Source organism: Phaethon aethereus (assembly GCF_964289735.1).
Source record: "Phaethon aethereus genome assembly, chromosome: 7".
Taxonomy (NCBI): Eukaryota; Metazoa; Chordata; class Aves; order Phaethontiformes; family Phaethontidae; genus Phaethon; species Phaethon aethereus.
Window position 1 is genome coordinate 17,692,452 of NC_138583.1, and position 21,633 is coordinate 17,714,084.

Sequence of the window (21,633 nt, forward strand, 5' to 3'; positions counted from 1 at the left end):
AAATCATGTGGGGACACCTCCTTGAGCCTTTTCTTTAAAATATCCCCCATGTCTCTGCTGCCTTAGCTCCACTACACAGAGGGAACCTGAGACAGGAGCTACAAGTATGAAAAGGGGGAGAACAGGGAGTAGCAGCTCCATTTTCCTCTGGCAGTAAATTCCTAGATCAACTCAGGCGGTAATGTGCAACTTCACATTAATACAACTCTGCAAATCACCACCTTAAGAGTAATGCTCTCATTTCATTGTGCTGCTCTGCTGATAGAAAAGGTACACAAGTATAAGTTAACGGGTTGGTGCACTGTGGCTGTTTTTCTCATGCTTAGTTATATTTGTAAATCTGTTCTTAAGAGTCAACATCAATACAAAATGATTTAAGGCTGACATTACTTGAAAGAGACAGAATATTTGCATGGCTGTGTAATTCTTGGGTTTCTGGTTTGGAGTCTGTCCTGGTTTTGGCTGGGATAGAATTAATTTTCTTCCTAATAGCTGGTATAGTGCTGGGTTTTGGATTTAGTATAAGAATAACATTGATAACACACCGATGTTTTTAGTTGTTGCTAAGTAGTTGTAGTGCTTATACTCAGTCAAGGACTTTCCAGCTCCCCACGCTCTGCCAGCGGGAGGTGCACATGGAGCTGGGAGGGGGCACGGCCAGGACAGCTGGCCCAGCCTGGCCCAAGGGACGTTCCCCACCAGGTAACGTCATGCTTGGTGTATAAACTGGAGTTGGCCGGGGGCAGGAATCGCTGCTTGGGGACGGGCTGTCGATCACTGGGTGGTGAGCAGTTGTTGCATTGTGCATCACTTGTTCTTGTGTATTCCTTTGTCAGTATTATTATTGTTATTATTATTTTCTCTTTCTTTGCTGTCCTATTAAACATTTTTTATCTCAACTCATCATTTTTTATTTCTCTCCCCCATCCCACCTGGAGAGGGGGCAATGAGTGAGCAGTTGTGTGCTGCTTAGTTGCCGGCTGGGGCTAAACCATGACAGATCCATGTATGATGCTTTAAAAAAGCAATGTTAATAATATTAATATTAATAATAGACTATCAGGTATCAGGGATATCCTGTATCAGGTCAATACAGAGTTAAAATCAGGGTACGAACCAATAACTTCAGTATTAAGAACTGCAAGTATGCTGTAAGAATTCTGAAATCCATAAGCATGAATATAAACTCGGGAAACTCAGGGTTTATATTGAAAAAAATCCAATCGCGTTAAGATAAAAGATAGACAAGCAAGTTATGCATACATTAACTCCTACCTGTCATGATACTATGAATGAAAACATACATGGAAGAAGTCCAACATTCTGAAAACATAATTCCCAGCTAATCCAGTACCACAAACACTAAAATATTTAAGTCATAACAATGGCTATCACATAGTTTTACCCCAGGGTACCCTATCATTACTATTCTCAATAGTAGGAATGAGAAGACACCTCCCTGTGATACAGCTCTTTCATGGCTCTTTTGTGCTGACAGAGGACCAAGTTAACAAAGAGCAACTTAGGTCTCACAAATCTTGCAACACACAATCCCTGCTCCCACATTAAAGACTAATGTGACAATACAGGGAAGCCCAACCTCCTTTGCCTTTGCTCTCCTGCATAAGACTTAGGCATAATACAGTTAACAATGAGTATGCGTTCTTAGCCTGTAAGCTTTTAGTCTGTTCTGCTAGAATTCAGCAGTTGTTTTAAAACATGGGGACTACTATTAAAAGTTGCTGGAAGTATTCATGCAGAAAGCTGAAATGATTGACAGTGAATTTTTTTACTTGTATAGCAAAGACTAATTTGTATTTTACGCTGTTTCAGCAGTCTTTGACTGTTTTCTTCAAAATCACTGGCTCAGTGGCACCATATGGAGCATGTTGAACTTAAGATACCAAGAATGTGTCCAAGATATATCTCACTCCAGTGTGTTAAAACATTCCACCCTGCAGCTGTCATTATAGGAATATAATTTATACCCTGAAGTTTAAAGAAAAACAGTTTAGCTTACTACGCTTACAAAAATACAAGATTTTTTTGGTTCCAAGTAACGGTCAGTAAATGGAGAACAGTTAATCTTAAACACTGCTTTCTTAAATATTTAACATTTTAACTGATCGTGAACTGCTTTAATTCTCCATATTTAAGACTCAAAACAAAACAAAAAAAAGCAAAAGAATTACTAAAAAATCTATAGTGAAGGGACTTGTATATCTAGACATAGCACAGTCCATAATTTCTTTTTTCTTTTCCATTGATTGCATTTCTTTTAAAAATTGATATATGACATTACAGGGCAAAAACCTTAGCCACATTTTTGGTAATAGCACTGAGCAAGTGTATGAGCACTGTTATGTCATTTCACCTCTCTCGTCATTACTTCGCCAGTCTTTTGTTATCTCTGCTTAAAATGTTAAGTTTCTCAGGACAGGGCATGCCTCTTACTCTGTTTTGTACAGTGTATAGTACTCCAAACACCTTCTACAAAGTTAACTGCTGTAATAATAAGGGTAGGAGATAGGCAAGAAAAAAGAACACATGATGGTTTCTTAGAAAAGCTGTCTTGGGATGGACTCATTACTCAAATGGTCAGCTGGCAAGCTAGTAATGCAAGTTGCCTTAAAAAAGGATCCACAAAACCACTTTAACATGCCAACCCATCATATATTCTGTATATGACATGTTTCAGAGGAAAATTACTTTAGAGAATTTAAAAATTTTATTGATACAATTTTTCATATGCCTTTGTAAAGTCAGGAAGTTGTATAAGGCTCAGGGGAAAATGTTCTAGAAACCTTCTAAGGTTATCCCATAATAGCTTATTGATAAATAGTAAACTCATATGTTAGGCTTAATATCCTGAAGGCCTTCAAGGGCAGGCAGTAAGTTCTGCGTGTCTTGCTGGCAAGCAAGGGATCTCCCCTCTACAATATTGTCAATCTTCCATTTACAGCCATCTAAGGACCAAAGATATTGATGCAGGCCTGAACATTGCATGCCTGATGTCTTTAGCTAGTATAATATTATGGAGACATTTCATATTTTCAGGGAGATTACTGGGAGCGGGAACATGGAAAGGGTTTTTAAAGAGTAGTTTATTAGGGGAAGATGGCTGGCTGGGGTAGTTCAGAGCATAGAAGCTGGCTGTGTTGAGAGCGAACAGTAACTATGCTCAGTAATAAATACTACTGAAGACCTTGTTACACTTTCTACATAGCTGAGACAGGCAACATAAGATCCATAGAAGTGTTTGTAAAATGTGGAATTAAAATAGGAAAACATTGCACAGTTATACCAAATTTGCACCCGAGGCTGTTGCTGGGTAATGATGTGTTTGATTCCAGAAAAACGGAATGCAAGAAATATACAAGGAAAACAAAAGTAGTTAAGGAAACGTTAGGACAAGGTAAGCATCATAACTTGTTGTGATCTTGATTTAAATTAGTAACACGGTTTGGACAGATTAGTATAGACAAAATTAGTTACATTTCAAACAGTTTGCAGGATGAGTTGCATATATTTCAAATCTACTCTTGGGAATTTTATCTGCATGAAGTATAATTTTTCTTATTCATTATCCTCAACAAGGATTTATTGCAAGAGCTCTTAGTAACAGATGAACAAAACAGTAGCACTGAAAACAGTTGTTCAATTCTAATAAAAAAAAAAAATTCATTAGAAAACTTTCCACATGTTGTATAAATTGTAAAATGAGAGAGTTCTAATTATGTGTCTAATCTTTTCTTGAAAGAAATATCTTTCTTCAAGGACCACAGGACTGGCCATAATGGATCAGATCAGTAATCTATGTAGACCAGGACCCTGTCTTTGGAAAATTACTGCAAAGAAAACTGAAGGAAACTGGAAGTTTACAGAACAGTCCGGTTTCCTTTGAACTCTCACTAGAGTTGTTTTTTACCCTGAGAAATAAGTGTTAAATGATATTAACTGTGGATAGCCATACTGCCTAATTATACAATTCTTCCCATCCACCCAACACTCAAAATCATTACTGTATCACTCAACATATAATTTTGAAATAGAAAAATTAGGAAGTTTGCCTTGTATTTCATTACATGAGATACTACTCTAAAAATTGTTACCTTGAATAACAGCTGCAAGAGAGAATGTCTGCATAATTTACTCCTGAACTAAGCATCTTCCTGGTGTGATAACATTCCTCATTAACCTATTACATATTCTTCTCTCACTCTAGATCTGTCCAAATGCCCTCCAAAGTAACCAATTTCTGTTAATTTATGTTGCAGTATTCTATACAGTGTACTGTTAAGTTCCAAATAACTAGAAAGAGAAACTCTATTTAAGAATAGTAGAGGTGAAGGTTGGTTAAAAAGAGAGAATTGACATTTCACTTCCTACAAACACAACTCTGACGGAAGGGATGCAAAATTAATAGGTATGCTTTGAATAAAGTCTGTTACAAGGAAGACCCTGCCCTAAAATACTTAATATATTTACCATAAATTAAAAGATAACTTTGTGATGACTCACGTTGCCACTTCTGTGCCAGCTTAAAAATTATTCCAAGAACACAGCTGAATATGATGTTAACACACTAAACACTTTGATCTCAATTTTAGCTTGCTCTACCTGAAATATATACATGTGCCACTCATCCTGGGACATGAAGTTCTTGTTTGAAATATGAAACACACACATCTGCAAATAGACTTAATATGGACTCCTGAAACGTATGGTTTCCATGGTGTACTCTAAATAATGGGTCCACCTCCCACCAGTGCTACCCTTTAGAATAGTCATATGTGTCCACCCACCTCTCAGATAATGCATCTTCAGAGATGGGCTACAATCAGCCAGCATAAGACTGTGTACATCTTCAGTTCTTTTTATCAGTTTAGATTTTAGAAGAAATTAATTTGGTTCCAGATGATGAGTGTTCTTTTTTGAACAGTTAGATTTAGTAGTTTGACTCATTATCGTAATTTACATATACCAAGATGCAGCTCCATCCAAATCTGCCATTTACTTTGATGTTCAAATCAAATGCATAGTGTTCGGCAACTACATGTACAGAATTTAAATTGACTGATCCATTTATCTGAAACTGGTATGTGTCCAAGACAACTCACAGATGTATCTACTGGTCTAGTAGAAATTCCAACAAGGGGAAAAAGACACATTAATCATAGTTGCTCCAAAAAGACATGTATATTAAATACTGTGTTAAGACCATCCATCTGCCCATCCACATAGGTCACACGTTTCAAAAAAAGTTAAGAAGAAACTTCAGGTGAACCAATGGTGAAAGATACCTGCAATTCCATGAAATTTCAGATACTTCTCCAGTTGTAGAAATGTCCTCCTTTCAGAGCAATCAGAAGTGCTCTAACACCACCTTTATGGCTAAAACTTAATTTCTCATGAAAATTCCAGTTATTTTCAAAAAGAAAGAATGTCACACAACCTGGAGAGGTCAACAGTCTGACTAGACAAGATAAAAATGCCCTGGTCCCTCAGAGGAATTCCAGAGCAGAAAGACACAAAGAGATCCTGAAGAAAACCTAATTCTGTGAGGTTTCTTACCTCCCAGGAATCAAAGATACTGCTAGTAACTTGGCCTCTCAGAATTACAAAAACACTATCCTTCAGAAGGACAGCCACAAAGAGAAATAAGCATGCTGTTGACTGGCACCTGCAGACTGGCTTAGACTCAAAGGACAATACCACCAAAATGAACAAGCAGAATTTATCAGTAAAAACAGTGAGTTTCCCTGAATCAAGATCCATCAGTCTTCAGTATGAGAAAAATTTAAAATAAAACTCCTAACTCCAGAAATTTTTGGGGCATCCTCAAGTAGCCTATTCAACACCTTGATAACAGCAGGACAGCTTGCAAAGTATCACTAAGGACAGATTAGTTAGCGTCTTCCATTGGAATGCGTACCACTTTACCGTTGTTTTCAAGTAAGTTTCTCAAATGCTAAAGGTTTTTGCTTATTGAGGAGGACAGCCCGTGGCCTTACGGAGCAGGGAGAACCAGCTGGCTCCAAGCTCTAAGACTCGGACCAGAAGCAGATGCTGATGGCTGCTTCCTTTGTAAGGGTGGTCAGGAAGTCCTTCTCCTTAGCTGCGGTTGGGAAGAAGAAACTTTCTGCTTGTCAGTCTGCTGCCTCCAACTAAAGTAACATGAGGATGATGAATACAATTGTTGAATTGCAAATTCAGAGTAGGAGGTCCCCCTCTATGCAGCTAGAAACATAACCAAGAAACAGACAGATTTATGTATTTCAAAATTTTTACCATCCCAGCCATTAGACTGCTATAATACTTCATTTTAGAGGAAAGCTCCTTCGCCTGGAAACCACGTTAGCATGGAAAGCAAACTGACTTTTATACACGTTTCCCTAAGGTGACTGCATACGTTGCTGGTTTTGACATGGAATAATAAGGTGTCAAATGATGGTCTGAGGACTTAATGAGCAACATTTTGACATTGTTGCTTATCACATATGTGAGGCAGTACTTTTAGTAAAGCAAATGTTTAGCAGATCATTTCTGTGGAGAATTAAAAAAAAAAGTGTAATGACTAGGAGAGATGAGTTCCGTTAGCTTAGAACAAAAACCTATAGCAAAGCAATTTCTCCACATTGCTTCCCCGGGAGGTCAATATTTAAACAAATGGTCTTGTAAGTCAGAATATGACTACTAAACCTCAAAATACAGCTTAACGAGACGTTTTTGTGTGGCTGCAAAATTATCACCCAAGGGCTGTTATAAATGGGGCAGTTTACGCTTATAAATAAGGCAAGGTTTTAGAGATCAATTAATACCTTTGGGAAAAGCATGGAAACTTATGTATCTTTCAGGTATTTCAGGTACACTGCAACTGCATTTTTTTCTACTCCTTTTCCAAGCTCCTTTCCTAACTTTTTGATAAGTCTTTGAAAATTTATTTAGAAATTAATAAAATATGTTTGCAATCCTTACACATATTTATGACCCATTGCATATGCTTCATAATATGATGCATGTTTAGCTTTCCTTTTAATGCCATTTATAGGAGGCACAAATTACATTTTAATTGTATAATCAGTAAATTTAATCAATGAAAATGTCTAGTATTATAAATTCTAATGTCTTAACTCTAAATTCTAATTAAAAATTAAAATATAGATTTTAATCAGTAACAGTTTAGCAGAAATGAGTTCTAAATACCTTCAACATATATGTCAATGCATGAAGGAAAAAATCTTTTTGCGCTGTTTACTTATACATAGCACCTTTTCAGCAGTCTTAAGGAAACATCAGTGAGTTACATTTATTCCTATCAAATCTACAAACAGTTGGAATCCCAGTGACAGAAGATTACATAACTAGTTGGAAAAAAGAGAGGGTTCAAATGCCTAGTTTTGCTCTTCTTTGTTGAAGAAAGTCAGAAAAATGAAACTACTTAATAGATTTGTAATCAGATGTGAAACTCTTGATGGAATAAAAATATTATTTGAGCTATATAAGCAGGGTGAAGAAAGGTGTCGGTAGAGAAAGATAACATGAGAGAGGAAACAAGGTTGAAACTGTAGTTTTGAAAAAATAGTGCTATGTAATAGTACAGAAACATATGTTAATGTAATGAAGGTATTGCCAATTCTATTCCAAAACCCCCAAACCATGTTTTCAAGATTAATTCCTTACAAAACAGTTTTAAAAACAAAAATTAAAAGCTGTTCTAATGTACTTACTTTTGTACAACTACACATTTGCATTTTGTACGTCTTTTTCATAAGCACCTTCAGTATGAAAATAATTACTAAAACATTTGCACTCATACAGACTGAAAAACACATCTACTTTTAGTCTCTGCATTTATTATGCTATATTGTATTTTTTTTTTTTTAAATTTAGTTTAGAGCAGCCTCTAGACTTCTGTATAATACATGATCACAGGGTTTTGAACATCATCACAGACTTACTACTGGCTCCTTGACTGTCCTTCCCTTTTCTTCTCTTTCAAGTACCCTTTGTTCAGACTCAAAGTTATAAACAGAAGAAGCATCAATACATACTCCTTAGGCAAATACCAGCTCTTTTATATATAAACCTCTGTACAAGAACTTTACAGCTAATACCTGAACTTATCCATGCATAACAACATTGAACTAAATACCTGCAGATAAAATTATGTTGAGTGGCTGCATATATAATGTAAGTCAGGATTAAAAAGGATATTGCTGTAAATACTATACTACAGAAATAAAATCTTTAAGTCAGACAATGTCCCCGACTGTGTTTCTTTGCTATATTGCTTGGGAGACCTTAACAGTGTAGACTGGTTAGATCAGATGAAACAGAGAGGTTGTCAGGCTTTCTCTTTCAAAGTCCTCTGTACCACCATGTATTACCCTCTCATCTAGTCAGATCTAGCGATCATGTTTGCATGGGAAAGCTGGACCAGCTCAGTCATTCAGCAGTAATCTAGCCCACAGAAATTACTCTTGCGATGGACATAAAATTGCTAAATCTGACGAAAGGGGGAAGATGAGACTATACGATGAGGCCTGGTGAGAAAGGTCCGCATCAGCTCACATTTAGATGTTATCCGTAGGGATAACATGTCACTGCAGCCTTATGGTTCACTGTAAGGACTGTAACAGGGGGAGAATTCCCAGTATATGTTGGCATAAAAGGCTTTAGCATGATCTAACAATGCTCTGAATCAGGAAACTGGCTACATCTGCCCCAAATAGAGCTTGAAATGTGGAGTGATGGAATAGACCTTAGCTGGGTTGGAAGACAAAACCTTTATTGAAATCTAGATATTTTACCTGCATTGTTATGTGCAAATATCTCTGTGAAATTTAATTGTTCTGGATTTACACTGATTTAAAGACGTTTTTGCGAACATTTGTGCCTTCGTTCTACTTCTTATCAGTATATAAATCAATTTTATCGCACTGGTATTTTTGCACCTCTTACATTTTATTTTCTATTATATTATATATTATATGTTTTTGCCCTAGTACTGATTATTGAAAATGCATATGCAGTTCACCTTGAAAAGGCTTTCAGAGACCTGTATTAATATTACATTGAAAACTGAAAGCCAAATTCTGCAGGTCTTTTCCTTCTGTCAGGTGAGTTTTGTCCTAAATGTATCCAGTAGCTGACAACATTTCAGGACACTAACTGAAGAAAAAAGTTAGAACTGGATTTTACTTCTTCCTGGCTCTGCTCTTGCTGTATGACCTTGGGCAAATAACCTCTCAGTTGTCCACCTGTAAAACAGGGACAAGACTACACACCCACCTTATTGGTTTATTCTGAGCTTTAATGTTTATGAAGTGTTATGAGATGCTCTGGGAAGTGCTACAAAGTGAAAAGGGTTATCAATCATCATCAGTAAAACACAAGCTGCTGAAATACGGTGAAATCTGCCTTTCCTCCTCACAGGACATGTTCTGTCTTGTGCTGTGTTCTAACCAGTATTTGTCATCCTAAAAGTATCTCAACACTGCATAGCATAAGGAAGGATAAATATCCGTAAGCATTCTGAGAGACTACCAGAAAATATTTTAATTTTAAGAAGTGAAGCCTGTTGTAAAGTACATGCTTCTCTTCTAAATACCTGCTTGTTTTCCATAACAAGAAAAAAGAAAGCCATTTTTGAGATAGGATTCCTAAATTGCTTAAACAGCTAGACGTTAGCTGAAAGCAGCACTAAGTATCAATTTAAATACTTGGCTCTCAATTTTCCTTTCATTCATAATGTACTAGGTAAACTATACTAAAATAATTACTTGCTTATTACTCATGAATTTCAGTGCAGCAGCTGAGACAATGTAGATAAATAAGATGATTAATTGAAACAGAATGAATCACAACAAAATATGTTGTTTTATAAGGTATGATTAACTCCACAGTGATTCATATCGTTTCAGATAACAGGGCTTTTATCAAAGACGGCTGCAAGGTTGGGAAATGATTTAAAAGCATTTCATCTTAGAGATCCACTGCAGTTCACGGGGGGGGGGGAGAAGAGAGAGGGAGAAACAGATTCAGTGTCTGCAGCTGAAATAGCCTTGGGCTGTTTCAGCATCCTTCCCACAGCACATCTTTACAACATGCCATTGACATTACCAACCTCCCTCGTGCAAGAGACTCTCTCATTTTTCAGTTGGCCACAATTTATTAGATATTCCAATATTGAGAAAGTTAATTCTTTGAATTTAGCAGCAATATTAATATGCCATAGCTTTTCTATAATTGAAAACACACTACCTGCATGAGGAAATAAGTGTCAAAATTCTACAAAGACATCAAAGAAAAATAATTTTTTTTTGCTGCATTCAAAATTACAATTTTTAATTCCCAGGCTCCCTCCAAAGACTTTGCAGCAATCTTAAATGTAGGATTTATAAAAAGAAATTGCTCTCTGTTTACCGGAGTTTAGAAAAGCAAACACCAGCAGCAGCTGACCTTAAAAACCTCTACCTGTTAAAACAGAAGAGAAGATGAGATGTCTGCTTACAAAATTTTTTCCCATGTGTATTTAATAAACTGGGTCAGAATATCTCACTATGATTTTTAACTTAACGGCAGACTCCCTGTAGGGGACTATGCAAACCTCAGTCTCTCACTCAGCCTATGAAATGAAGATAATTACCCTCACCTGTGGGGCAAGTTTCTGAGAACTTCTGAAAGCATAACAAAAAGGAAAATACTGGCGTATAAATTGAAATGCAAAACACTGACACCCTACTTAATTTCATTTAAGATGATTAATGTTTCTGAAAACGTAATTCAAAATGAATAAAGATGTAGAAGCTGAAGGTGAAGGTTAAACTCATAAGGAAGATAGTTTGCAAACAACCATTGACTGAAAATTACCCCTCAATATGGACCGGTTTCAGTAAGCTAAAAAGAAACAAAGTCTCTTAAAGGGCTCTTTATATAACATACATGCACATTAGCAGTACAGTAACATGAGCCTCTTCAAGATACAGAGTTCCAAATACGACCTACTAATCTAGTATGTGCCTTCCACTAATAATTTCCAACATTCAAAAATAGTTTTAAATGCTTGCTTGAAAATACTTCAAACAGAAACAAGAATTTGGTGATATTTATGGCACGACCAGCCATCCTTTGCTATGTTCCTTACTTCTTGGCCCCATCTGATACAGGATAACAGACTGAAATGTTTGCCTCCCTTTCATTATTTGTTGAAAGTCAAACTGTATTTCCCTTCCTCCACACACCAAATCACATCTGCTGCCTGATTTTCTCCTGTCTCTTACCTCTTAGTAGTCTCCTCAAAATCAGACAATTGACTCGTGTCAAAGGACATTCAGGTAGTGTGAAAAACTATCTGCTAGGTTTATAAACAGTAGCAATTACACTGGTGTAAATCCAGATCAATTCAGTTATGCCATTATGAATGCACACTAGTTTAAAACGAATCAACATGAGGCTCATTTATCTTACAAAAGTGATTATATCTCATTCAAGATTCTTCTGAGCTGTGGGCAGATTCCTAAACCTGCAGGTATCAGTTTGGTCCCAGGTGATAATCCAGCAGAGGAAATTTGCGGGTGGGTCTGAAGGTTGTCCTCAGTGTCATATCATTTTAATATATCAAAGCATGTGGAGTGAAAGTTGTTTAGCAACATGCATTATAGGTTACAGAAAGGGAACAGACCAATTTGTTTGGAAACTTTCATTTAGATGTAAATCCTAGTGTGTTGAACACAGCTTTATGCCAGAAAACTTAGCAGCGTTTCCATTCACTCCCTGATTAAAATAAGCAAAAAGCTACAAACTGACTGCGAGTTCAAAATCAGGAGCATGTTAACCACTGTTACAGTTTTGGATTTACTGTTTTCCCTGCCATCAAAGAGAATTTTCCATGTCATTAAAGAAACTTGCCTTTTTAAAGGCTTATAAAGGTTCTTAAAGGCTATGTCCAAACCACGTATATTTGTAGGGATTTTTATGTTAATGTTTGATAGCTCACTTGAAACTATTTTAAACTAAGGAGGCACAATGTACCATTTTGGTATAATTGTAAGATGAAATGAAGAAAAGACCCCTTTGATATCTTACTGCATACAAAGGCACCCATCTTTTTAAAGCTCAGGATTCATAACTCCAGAACCACCACTAAAGCTACTGTCATTGCTTTTTAAAACGTAGAAGTCTTGCATGCAACCTTCTTTCTTTTCAGCACATTTGCTGTCACACCAGCATCAATTTCCCAATGAGCTTGCAGAAGCATCTGTCTTTGCAGAACTTCAGCTTACAATCCTGTCATCAGTTTGTTCAAAGATTGGGTTTTTAGAAGTAACAGCTCTTTATACTAGAGAGGAAGAGGTTTTAATTTCCAAGAGTCTTCTTTATTGTATATGTGCTTTAGAAAAATCCACAATTTCTCTTCTATATAACCTCCTCAAATTTTACTGATTACTGTACACTGTATACTGTAAGCTATATTGCTTGGTTACGGTTTTTGTTGTAAAGCAACAGATGAGGAGCTCAGCATGTCTATAGTTCTAAAGTTTCTAAATTACAAAATTTCTCAGTGATGTCCTCCGGCCTACACGTGGGAAGAGAACCCAGAAGATCTTTACCATATCAACATCTTAATAAATATTCCTCTGAGTCATGAATTACTGCCATACGCAGGGATGAATCATGTGAAAGCTTTGTTGTGTCCCTTGAATTCTGAAGGCCTCCACAGAAAAGAAACTGCTATCCAGCTGCACAGCCCAAAATAGAGAGATCGTTCCCCCCACAGAAGGAGTTCCTTCCCTGAAGGAGATGCCATTGTAACTCACATCTTTTGGGGTGACTGGAAATTGAGTTCAGATTCCTGCGCCCAGTGTTGACTTCGATGGGTCAAGTATACCAGAGACATCAAGCTTTAGCCCTAACTAGGAAAGTGGAAAGAGGTCTGGGAAAGAAATATATGCAAATGTAGGCTTTTTTACTTGCCTAGTATAATTGCTGTGTAAGAAACATTCCACAACTCTGCGTAGAGGTGTAATTTTAAAAGCTTTCACTCTTTTGACCATTCTGTACTGAAAGTTACTTTGAGTCGTAAAATATGTATTCTAAGTTGAGATTTTACAGATGATTTAAGCAGCAACTTGTGACAAAGCAGTTATCATCAGGAGATAATTGACCTTATTTGAGAGTTAAGCATCCTGAGGCAAAGTAGAGTGTGCTTAATCCTGGCAGGTTAATTATCCAGTGATTATGGTAGCTTGGAAGGTATTACTTCTAAGAACCATTTGCAAAATGACACTATTAAAAAAAACCTTAATTTAATAAAAATTAAAAGCAATGTCAATAATCAAGTTCTCCAGTCATGTATTGCTAGATAACGACTGCAGAATGGCCCTAATTGGTTAGCGGCAATGAACATATAATTATTCCTATTCTGAATGTTCTGTACTAAATTTATTATATGAAGTACAGTTAATAAGTATCAAAAATCCAAGACAAGATGTTTGGCTAGATTATAAAAGGGATTTAAACAAATGATCAAAACACCGGTGGTCACTGAGCTAACGCTGAAACTGATGCACGTACTGAGTTGTTACCACAGCATTCAGTGTCTCCACTGCAGTTAAGGGTATGCTGGCATTTACATTCTAAACTAGAACATTTATTCCGAGAGGTTTATAACTTGCCCATTTTAATTACCATCTGGCTGAAACTTCAAATAACCAATCTCCATTCAGATGTAAATTTTTAAGTAGAAGATGTAATTTAAAATCACTTTGCCAATTGTTTTTAGTTTAGGAATGGCAGCAGTTTGGAATTTTGCTGCTCTTGGATGTCTTTGTATTACTCAAAAAATAAACAGCTCAGTGCTTAACAATAAAATTGTATTGGTCTATAATGTGAAGTGAAGATAAATACAGGGAAGAATAAAAATCGTGTCTGAGAGTATTGTTTGTACTAATGAAGTAACAACCACACCACTTAGTATGCCTTGCTTATATGTTAACTCATGCACTTTCAGTATTTAACTACACTAGCAAAACTGAGGGAAAATGTAGTAAAAAGCAAAAGGAAATCACAGTAAACAGGAAAGAATTTGGTGTTGGCTAGCTGAAGCGGTTCACTACCCATCAAGGCATACATAAAGACAAAAAAATCCTGAATATAGCTGTAGATAAAGTGAAGGGGGGGGGAAGAGGAAGCTACTAGAAGGCAGAACATGTCAGAATGAGCTTCTCTTGAGTTTTGCAACTACTGTTCACCACAAACCGTATGCAGGGAGCAGAAATACTGACAATTACAAGACACAGCAGCTACGAAAAACTAGAATTACACCATGCCAACTATGAGACATGGTTTCAAGTCACACAGAAAGACAAGAGTATAAACCACTGCAAATAGCATTTCAACAACTCAAAAGCAGCAATGACCAGCTTCTGTAGCAGAAAGCAGACTAAGAAATGACCAGGTTTTCAACTGATTACTATAAGCAACAAAGCATAAGAGGCTGGTACTCTGAGGTATATATACATCATACTGCCAAGTTTAAGGACAATCACTTAAATTTAAATAGTATCTTTTACCCTAAAAGACACCAAAATGCTTCAGAAATTAGACACAGAAAATGCAGGGCATCCTTCAACTTTAATACACACAACAGTCCTATACAACATTTTATGACAGCAGGTGAATAACACCATAGCAAACTGAAATGGCAGGGGAAATTAAGGTAGTCTGAATATAGTTTCTAAAATTGGAATGTTGCCAGTATAGTGGACTATCGCTTATAAAGTGTGTGAATATACAAAAAGTAAGCACCTATGTTTTTTCTTCTGAAAAACAGCACCTAATGAACCCCTGTGATCTGAATTCTCCTAATAGATCAATGGGGCAATATTTATATAAAAAGACCAGCAAGATTTAAGCCCAAAAAGTTTCTGTGAAGCCTTTCCACCCAAACATTGACGAGACTTGGTATTGCTTAATTTGTGAAACGTGACAAGATGTTTTTGTTGAGATTATACTGCTATTAAATCAGAATATTCAGTCGCATCTTTGTGAGGACTATATTGTGAAAGACAGGATGAAGGTAACAGTTGGCAACAGCAGCAAAATGTCTGAAAAATACTACTACTTCATCATTAAATATAGTTAAAAAGGTTTTCCTTATCCTACTGCATCTAAAAACATTGCAATTTTCTTCAATTTAAGAATTTTTTTTTTTTTTTTTTAAAGTCCTGTATCTGTAACAATGCTATCCGCTAATGTGGACATGTGGACTATAGTGTGAAAACTGACTTGTTTTGGTGCAACTTCTTGTGTCACAATCAGGAATAACCAGTAACAGGAATAAGTCGCTTTTCCGTAATTTTCCTGTACTAATGTAGTTATCTTGAGAGACAAGCCCACATTCATTTAGGTGTGTCACACTTGCCAAGGCTTTTTTTAACCTTTTTCTGCTGAGCAAACTAATAAATATTTAAGAGCACTTTCTGAAGTGGAAAAAAATCAAAAAGTGATAGCACTACAATGAGTGAAATCTGAATTCATTTGGTCTATTACCATGGACTTACAGGCAGAATTTCATGCAATCTGTTTGCCAGCTGTTGCATAGCAAAGATAAGCCTTCCTTAGATGGACTGCCAGTCCATCTACCATAAAAATCAATGGGAACCTTCTAAACCAATTAACCGTTTCTTAGTTTTCTCCTCCCTCTTCTCCCCAAAGAGGCATCTTCATCACAGAAAATGCTATTAATAGCAGCAGCAGTAGGGGTATGGAAACAAGTTACAGAACCTCCGCAGCTCTGCAGTAGCCATTCATATGTTTTCTTCCAGCAGAGAATTAACTTCTGGGTGAGTACATCATGCACAGGGACAGTTATTACAAAGCAGCCAAAACAATCCTCTTTTAACCTAGAGTAACGTGTTCATGTGTCTCTACACTAGAATGAGCAAGTTGTAAACCTCTAACAGGTCAAGTGACATCTTCGGCATCTATGGAATTATCAGAATTCTGTGTCCATGGATTTCATTTCCTAGTGACACTTCACATGGTCAGCCTCTCTCTATAAATAACGGAGAACCAGGAAGCAGCTCCTAGACACAAACAGCTAAGTGCAAGAGATACAAATACAATTACTTTTCTAAGACTTACCGTCTCATTTCCAAAAAGGACATCGACATAAGGCATGACTTTCATCATAGGCTCTTTGTAGAACTGGCTAATAAATGGTGCAGAAAGATTCAAGCTGAAGATCTTGTTGTTTGCAGAAGCCTGAGCAGCCACTTTTAATACTGCTTCTGGGCACACCGTCAGGAAGAATCCCTGCAAGCATCCAAACAAATCAATGTATGTTAGTAATTTCACATTAGGAACGACATGAAGTATGCTGCTTCTAGAAGGTCTCCCCCAACCCACCTTCGTCATACACGTGCACAGATAAAAACTTGTGGAAAATACTACCTTTCCATTAAGGTATTATGAAGGTGACAAAGAATCTGCATACCTCTAGAATGACAGCCCTCTAACATTAAACATAACTCCCTACCTCTGCATTCCGTGTAGTACACTTTTGCACGGCAGCTAAGACTAATGTTCATATTTTAAAAGGTGATATATTCTAATTCTAAATGCCCCTTTTCGTAATAGAGTCAATCATACTGTGCTGCTTAATTCCAAAGTCTGGTACGATGGCTCTATACACAGCTAGGAGATTAACGAAATCCCTTGCCTGAAAAGAATTATTACCTTGTTTATAATAAACATGTTGAGCATGCTGTCTTTATAGTAGTTGTTATTGTTTTGCAGGAAAAACCTAGGGGTTTTCATATTTCTGCACATGTATTTTATTACCCCCCTCCCAAAAGTATTGTTCTTTATTCAAATAAGTATCAATTCTGAAACAAAATAAGCAGAACTCAACCAGAAATGACTATTTGTCTACTAAATTGTGAATGTTGATTTCAACCCTGTATGAAGGTTTTCAAGCCTGTATGTTCAAGGCTGTCACTTGGAATTTAGCATTGCAGATGGTTACCTCAACCCCATGTGTTCCAGGAGTTATGTAAAGGTCCCCTACAGTTTCATTAATCTACTAATTAGACAAAGGTTTAGTCTTTACATTAATTAAACACATTTTATACGTTTCATTTTTATAATCCTAAAAGCAATTTTACTAACTGTTCTCAAACTCTGTGAATAATAGTAATTTTCAAGCAAGAGCAGCAAGTGTTAAATTTAAGGCCAGAAATGATGTTTAAGGCACAGTAACAAACAACTTTGAGGGGGGTTCTGATAAACAAAACACCATCTCAGTCCTATCCGTAACATCGCCTCCATGACACTGTAAACGGTATAATAGTGAAATAGTCTTATTTTGCAGTTTTTATCCATGTCATTATGTCTGCAGATAACAGAATATCTGTATTTTTATCCTGCATACTTCAGCTAACAGATCATCTTAGGCACTCTACTCAGTGGAAAAAATAATGTAATGAAGAATCTGCAGATTAAGGACTACTTAGAAAGTATTTCTATTTATTTCTCCTCGCTCCACACTCTTCAGTCTAACAAATACATGACTGATTTTAAAATCTGGGCATGATTCACTACATGACAATAAAAGCTCAAAGGGCACAAGACTGCTTTGCATCTTGTGGAGTTACTCAGTACCTTGAACAACTGGAAGCCTGTAAACATCCAAGCTTCTTTGCTATTTATACATTCTCAAGAATTAAAATGAACAGTTTATATAACATCTCGTCTCCATAGCAATTTCTACCGTCTTTTAGTTTTTCATTTAATGAACAGAGTTGGATTTTTAAAAAACTGTTCCAAATACAAAATAAAAACCTTTCCAGGCTAACATGTTGCCAGCTGTGGACAAATCACAGATTGCTATACAGTGGTCTATGTAAATAGTAACCTGGTCAAATAATTAGGCTTCTTACCAATTTTAGCCTGAAAACTTCATCTGAACTAAAATACATCTGACTGTAATTTAAGGTGCAGAACACTATCCCCGTGAGATCTAACTCAGGCCTGCATCCAACTCCCTTTTCCTTGAAAAGGCAACATAAAAGTACTGAGATGCAGATAAGAGAGCTTGCTTCTCAGATCCTGCAAAATAAAGGCCAGGAACTCTCAAAGGCTACACTTCTGTCTTATGCGTTTCCTAAAAATCACTTCTGCCATTTAATTGCATTCTCCCAAGAGTTGTTTATATTTTTATTTAAATAGCTATCTGACATTAAACCATCCAGAAATTAAGAGTTGTGTATACGAGAACTCTTGTTAAAACTTTGCCAAGTACAACATTTCTTTGCAAAAAAAAAAGTTGTAGCAGTACAATTCACACAATGGAATTAGCAAAGTAGGAAGAAAATGTATAAAATCTGAACTGATCAAATTTGGGGTTAAAGAAACCTAATTAGACCCCCTCTCCTTAAGGATCTAAATTGAGTTTGTCTCTATTTTTAGTGTAATTCCAGTTACAGCTACGGCCAGTATAGTTACAGGAACCCAGCTTCCTAAATTTGAATTACAACTGGGTAAGCCACATAGCGTGCTACAGTTCAGAACAGGAATGAACTCCACTAAAACAAACAGGTTTTCTTATATCTCACTGGATTCACAACAAAGTCCCTCCACCACAGCCCTCACGTGCTTGAAGCTGCCCCTGCTTTTTGTCCACACAGATGAATACAAAGGAATGTTGAAGTCAACTACTCCTGCCCCCTCTAACAGTTAACTGTTAGCCAACATTAGCTTTGAGCATGAGAATAAGTGTATCTTGGTATCACTGGTATAAAAGATTTTGTATTTCACTATTAAGAAGTTCTGTACCCGCTAACAAGAAGGTTAACAGGCCTCTCAGAAGACATTCTATACCCACATACACACCTCAGTCTACTTCTGGGAGCTTTCTACCCTCAAAACCCAAAGGTACCTTAAAACATCTACGAGGAAAATATTTGTAATCAAAAGATAAGGCATTTAGTTAACGTACAGAAATTCCAATAGCCTGGGAAACTTAGGTTGCATTTATATATGAAATTAAATTACTGTGTATGTATCTATCTCTGTGAAAGAATGTTGTACATACAAAGACATATGATAATTAGTGCAGTCAAAGAAAGTGAAAGGCAGCAATATTGTACTAAGAAAACATTAAAGGCTATCAGACATAGCAGCAGCACGCAGTATTCCTTTGGCGTGCACGGATTGAGACTGAGTATACCAGATGCCACTGCTTCATGATGTGCCACTATTTTCTGCTGCTCAAAATGTAATGAGCCTCTTTTCTATGCCAGGAGGAAGGTACCAGTGTACCACAAGCTAGAGAGCAAGGCTGAACTAATACATACACAAGTAAAATAGGATGATAGGCTGAATTATTTACACGCATGTTTGTATGTACACACATGCAAAACACGACGATACTTTTCTTATGCACTGAAGCAGTCCTTCTGTTTAAATACAGTCCTTTGGTGGAGAAGAATATTTTCCTTGTGGGAGAAAGAGAAGCAAAAAGGAAGAAATAAGAAAAACCTATTTGTACATTGCAGACACATGGCTATGGGAGATGCAGTAGCTTGTTTGCAACATAAGAGCTTCTAAAATTCAATATTAAGATGAACATAACAGACCAAGTCAAGAGAGAATATCATATTAATCTCACTTTTACAATATTCAGGAATTCTTTGGTTTACCTTTTAAAATATGCCAAGGTACTGTGACTGTAGGACAGTCTTTTACACTCAAGTCTTTTTTTTTTTTTTTTATAGACACTAGCATTACCGGAAGGATTTGGTGGGCTTACACACAAGCAACTTGTCTTTGCAAGTCATGTGTCTCATTTTTATCACATGCAGACCCAAAAGGTTGCTTCTGACCTACACTAAGTTCATACAGCACTAGCTATAGCAGATGTGAGGGGGGCAAATTAAGGGTGTCAAAAGTGTCAGCACCACAGAATCGGAGAGTGTTGAAGGACCTCATGAAGCCAGAACGACTCTGGCTTTGGTGAAAGTAATTCTATATAAGGTGTCCTGTCCAAACTGAGAAGCCTTGCCATCATTTGTTCATATGAAATAACGTGCTTGCACTGAATTCATCTGGACTACATACATGTGTTTGCACAATGAGGGTCAAGATTTTTTTTTTTTTTTTTAATTTAAGCCAGTGAGTATCTCCTTAAAGCCAAAACTGAAATCTGTGCCCTAGCATACATTTAAACAAAACCAGGCTGAGATGGTAACAAACAGCTTTACAATTTTGAATTTATTATTGTTTAATAGCACAGAAGCAGTTTTTGCCTAAGAACATATAGCGATAATAAAAATTAGGATTGATTTCAAACCTACTACCCACAAAAATGCATTTGCCCTCTTTTCTTTCTAGCTCTTCCTCTTTCCTTGCCACTCCCATTTGCAGAGTGGGTTACATGAAAATAACTTTATCATATGAGTGACAGGATTTTGAACCATGGTATTCTGAGCTGATTTTGAAATGTCGTTTGGTAACAATGTAAAATCAATAAATTGCAAGTGTGAATCAGAATATTTAACATTCAGAAACACATATACAACAGTCTGCTGCCATTTAAGACAAATTATATTCTGCCAACATGAAAGGAACACACAATTTAATCCAGAATTATTTTATAGCAAGCATTTACAAAAAAAAGCAATTATGACGACATCACACTCTCATCCGTCTAAAGGGCGGAATTTTTCAGGCACATAGAAAGTTTGACAGTTACGTAGTGACAGTCCTGATATATACTGTGACTCAGTAAAGCCCTACAGAAATCATCTAAATTCAAGTACGCTGGCAGTTCCAGTAAAAGAGTGAGACTGCTCAGGTGCCAAAAGAGCTTGCTCTGTTAAACGACAGACATAACCAAGTCAGAGCTTTGGCCCTGGTTAAGCTTCTCGTATTCTGTACGCAAAGAGAACTTCAAGCCACACACTTGGGCAGAAGAGACTTCCCTCAGCTCTGCTCTGCCATCAGTCTCATCTGCTGCAGTCTAGCAGAATATCAGGGCTTGGAAGGAGTGAAGCTGCAACACATGGCAGTTCTTGGGATGAAGAATGAACCACTAGGTAACTGCTCCAAAGAGAAGAACTTACGGAAGGCTTCCAGGTGTCCTTACAACCAGAAGAGACTGAAAGACTTTTGTCTTCTAGCCTCTGAACTGCACGGAGCACAGGTTGGGTGCAGTCTATGTCCTACCCACTGTGAGACAAGGCAATGAAATCATCTTCCTTCAGAACAGGAACCAGAAGGAATCTTCTTGGAAAGTTAGAGCAAAAGCTCTTCATCTGTCTTAGTACTTATGTGAGTTCAAAAGAGCAGGGAACAATTTAAAAACTATCTTTAACACTGAAATATCTGAGCACAATACTTGGAACGTGCAACACTGTCAAGTTAGCAGACTTACTGACCCCTTACCTCTTCCTCTGAGTTTTCAGCATTTATACTTGCAACCTGTTCCTGCTTGAAATTATTTGTTAAATTATTTTCCTTACTGAGATATGACAGATTAGTATCAAATGATAGAGATAGAAAAATACTCACAATGTGGGGAAAAACCTCCAGAAATAATTATCAACCCCCCACAAATTAAATAACATG

The 21,633-nt window shown here is 36.8% G+C and overlaps 1 protein-coding gene across 1 annotated transcript in view; it reads right to left on the minus strand.

Annotated features, from left to right (window-relative positions):
• The window catches only part of ADK (adenosine kinase), a gene marked incomplete at both ends in the record, with an annotated part of 297,697 nt that overhangs the window by 66,005 nt on the left and 210,059 nt on the right, over window positions 1-21,633 (minus strand). The window contains one exon of the mRNA XM_082001891.1: window positions 16,150-16,320. Coding sequence (XP_081858017.1) covers window positions 16,150-16,320 — 171 coding nt within the window. The remainder of the gene's footprint in view (window positions 1-16,149; window positions 16,321-21,633) is intronic.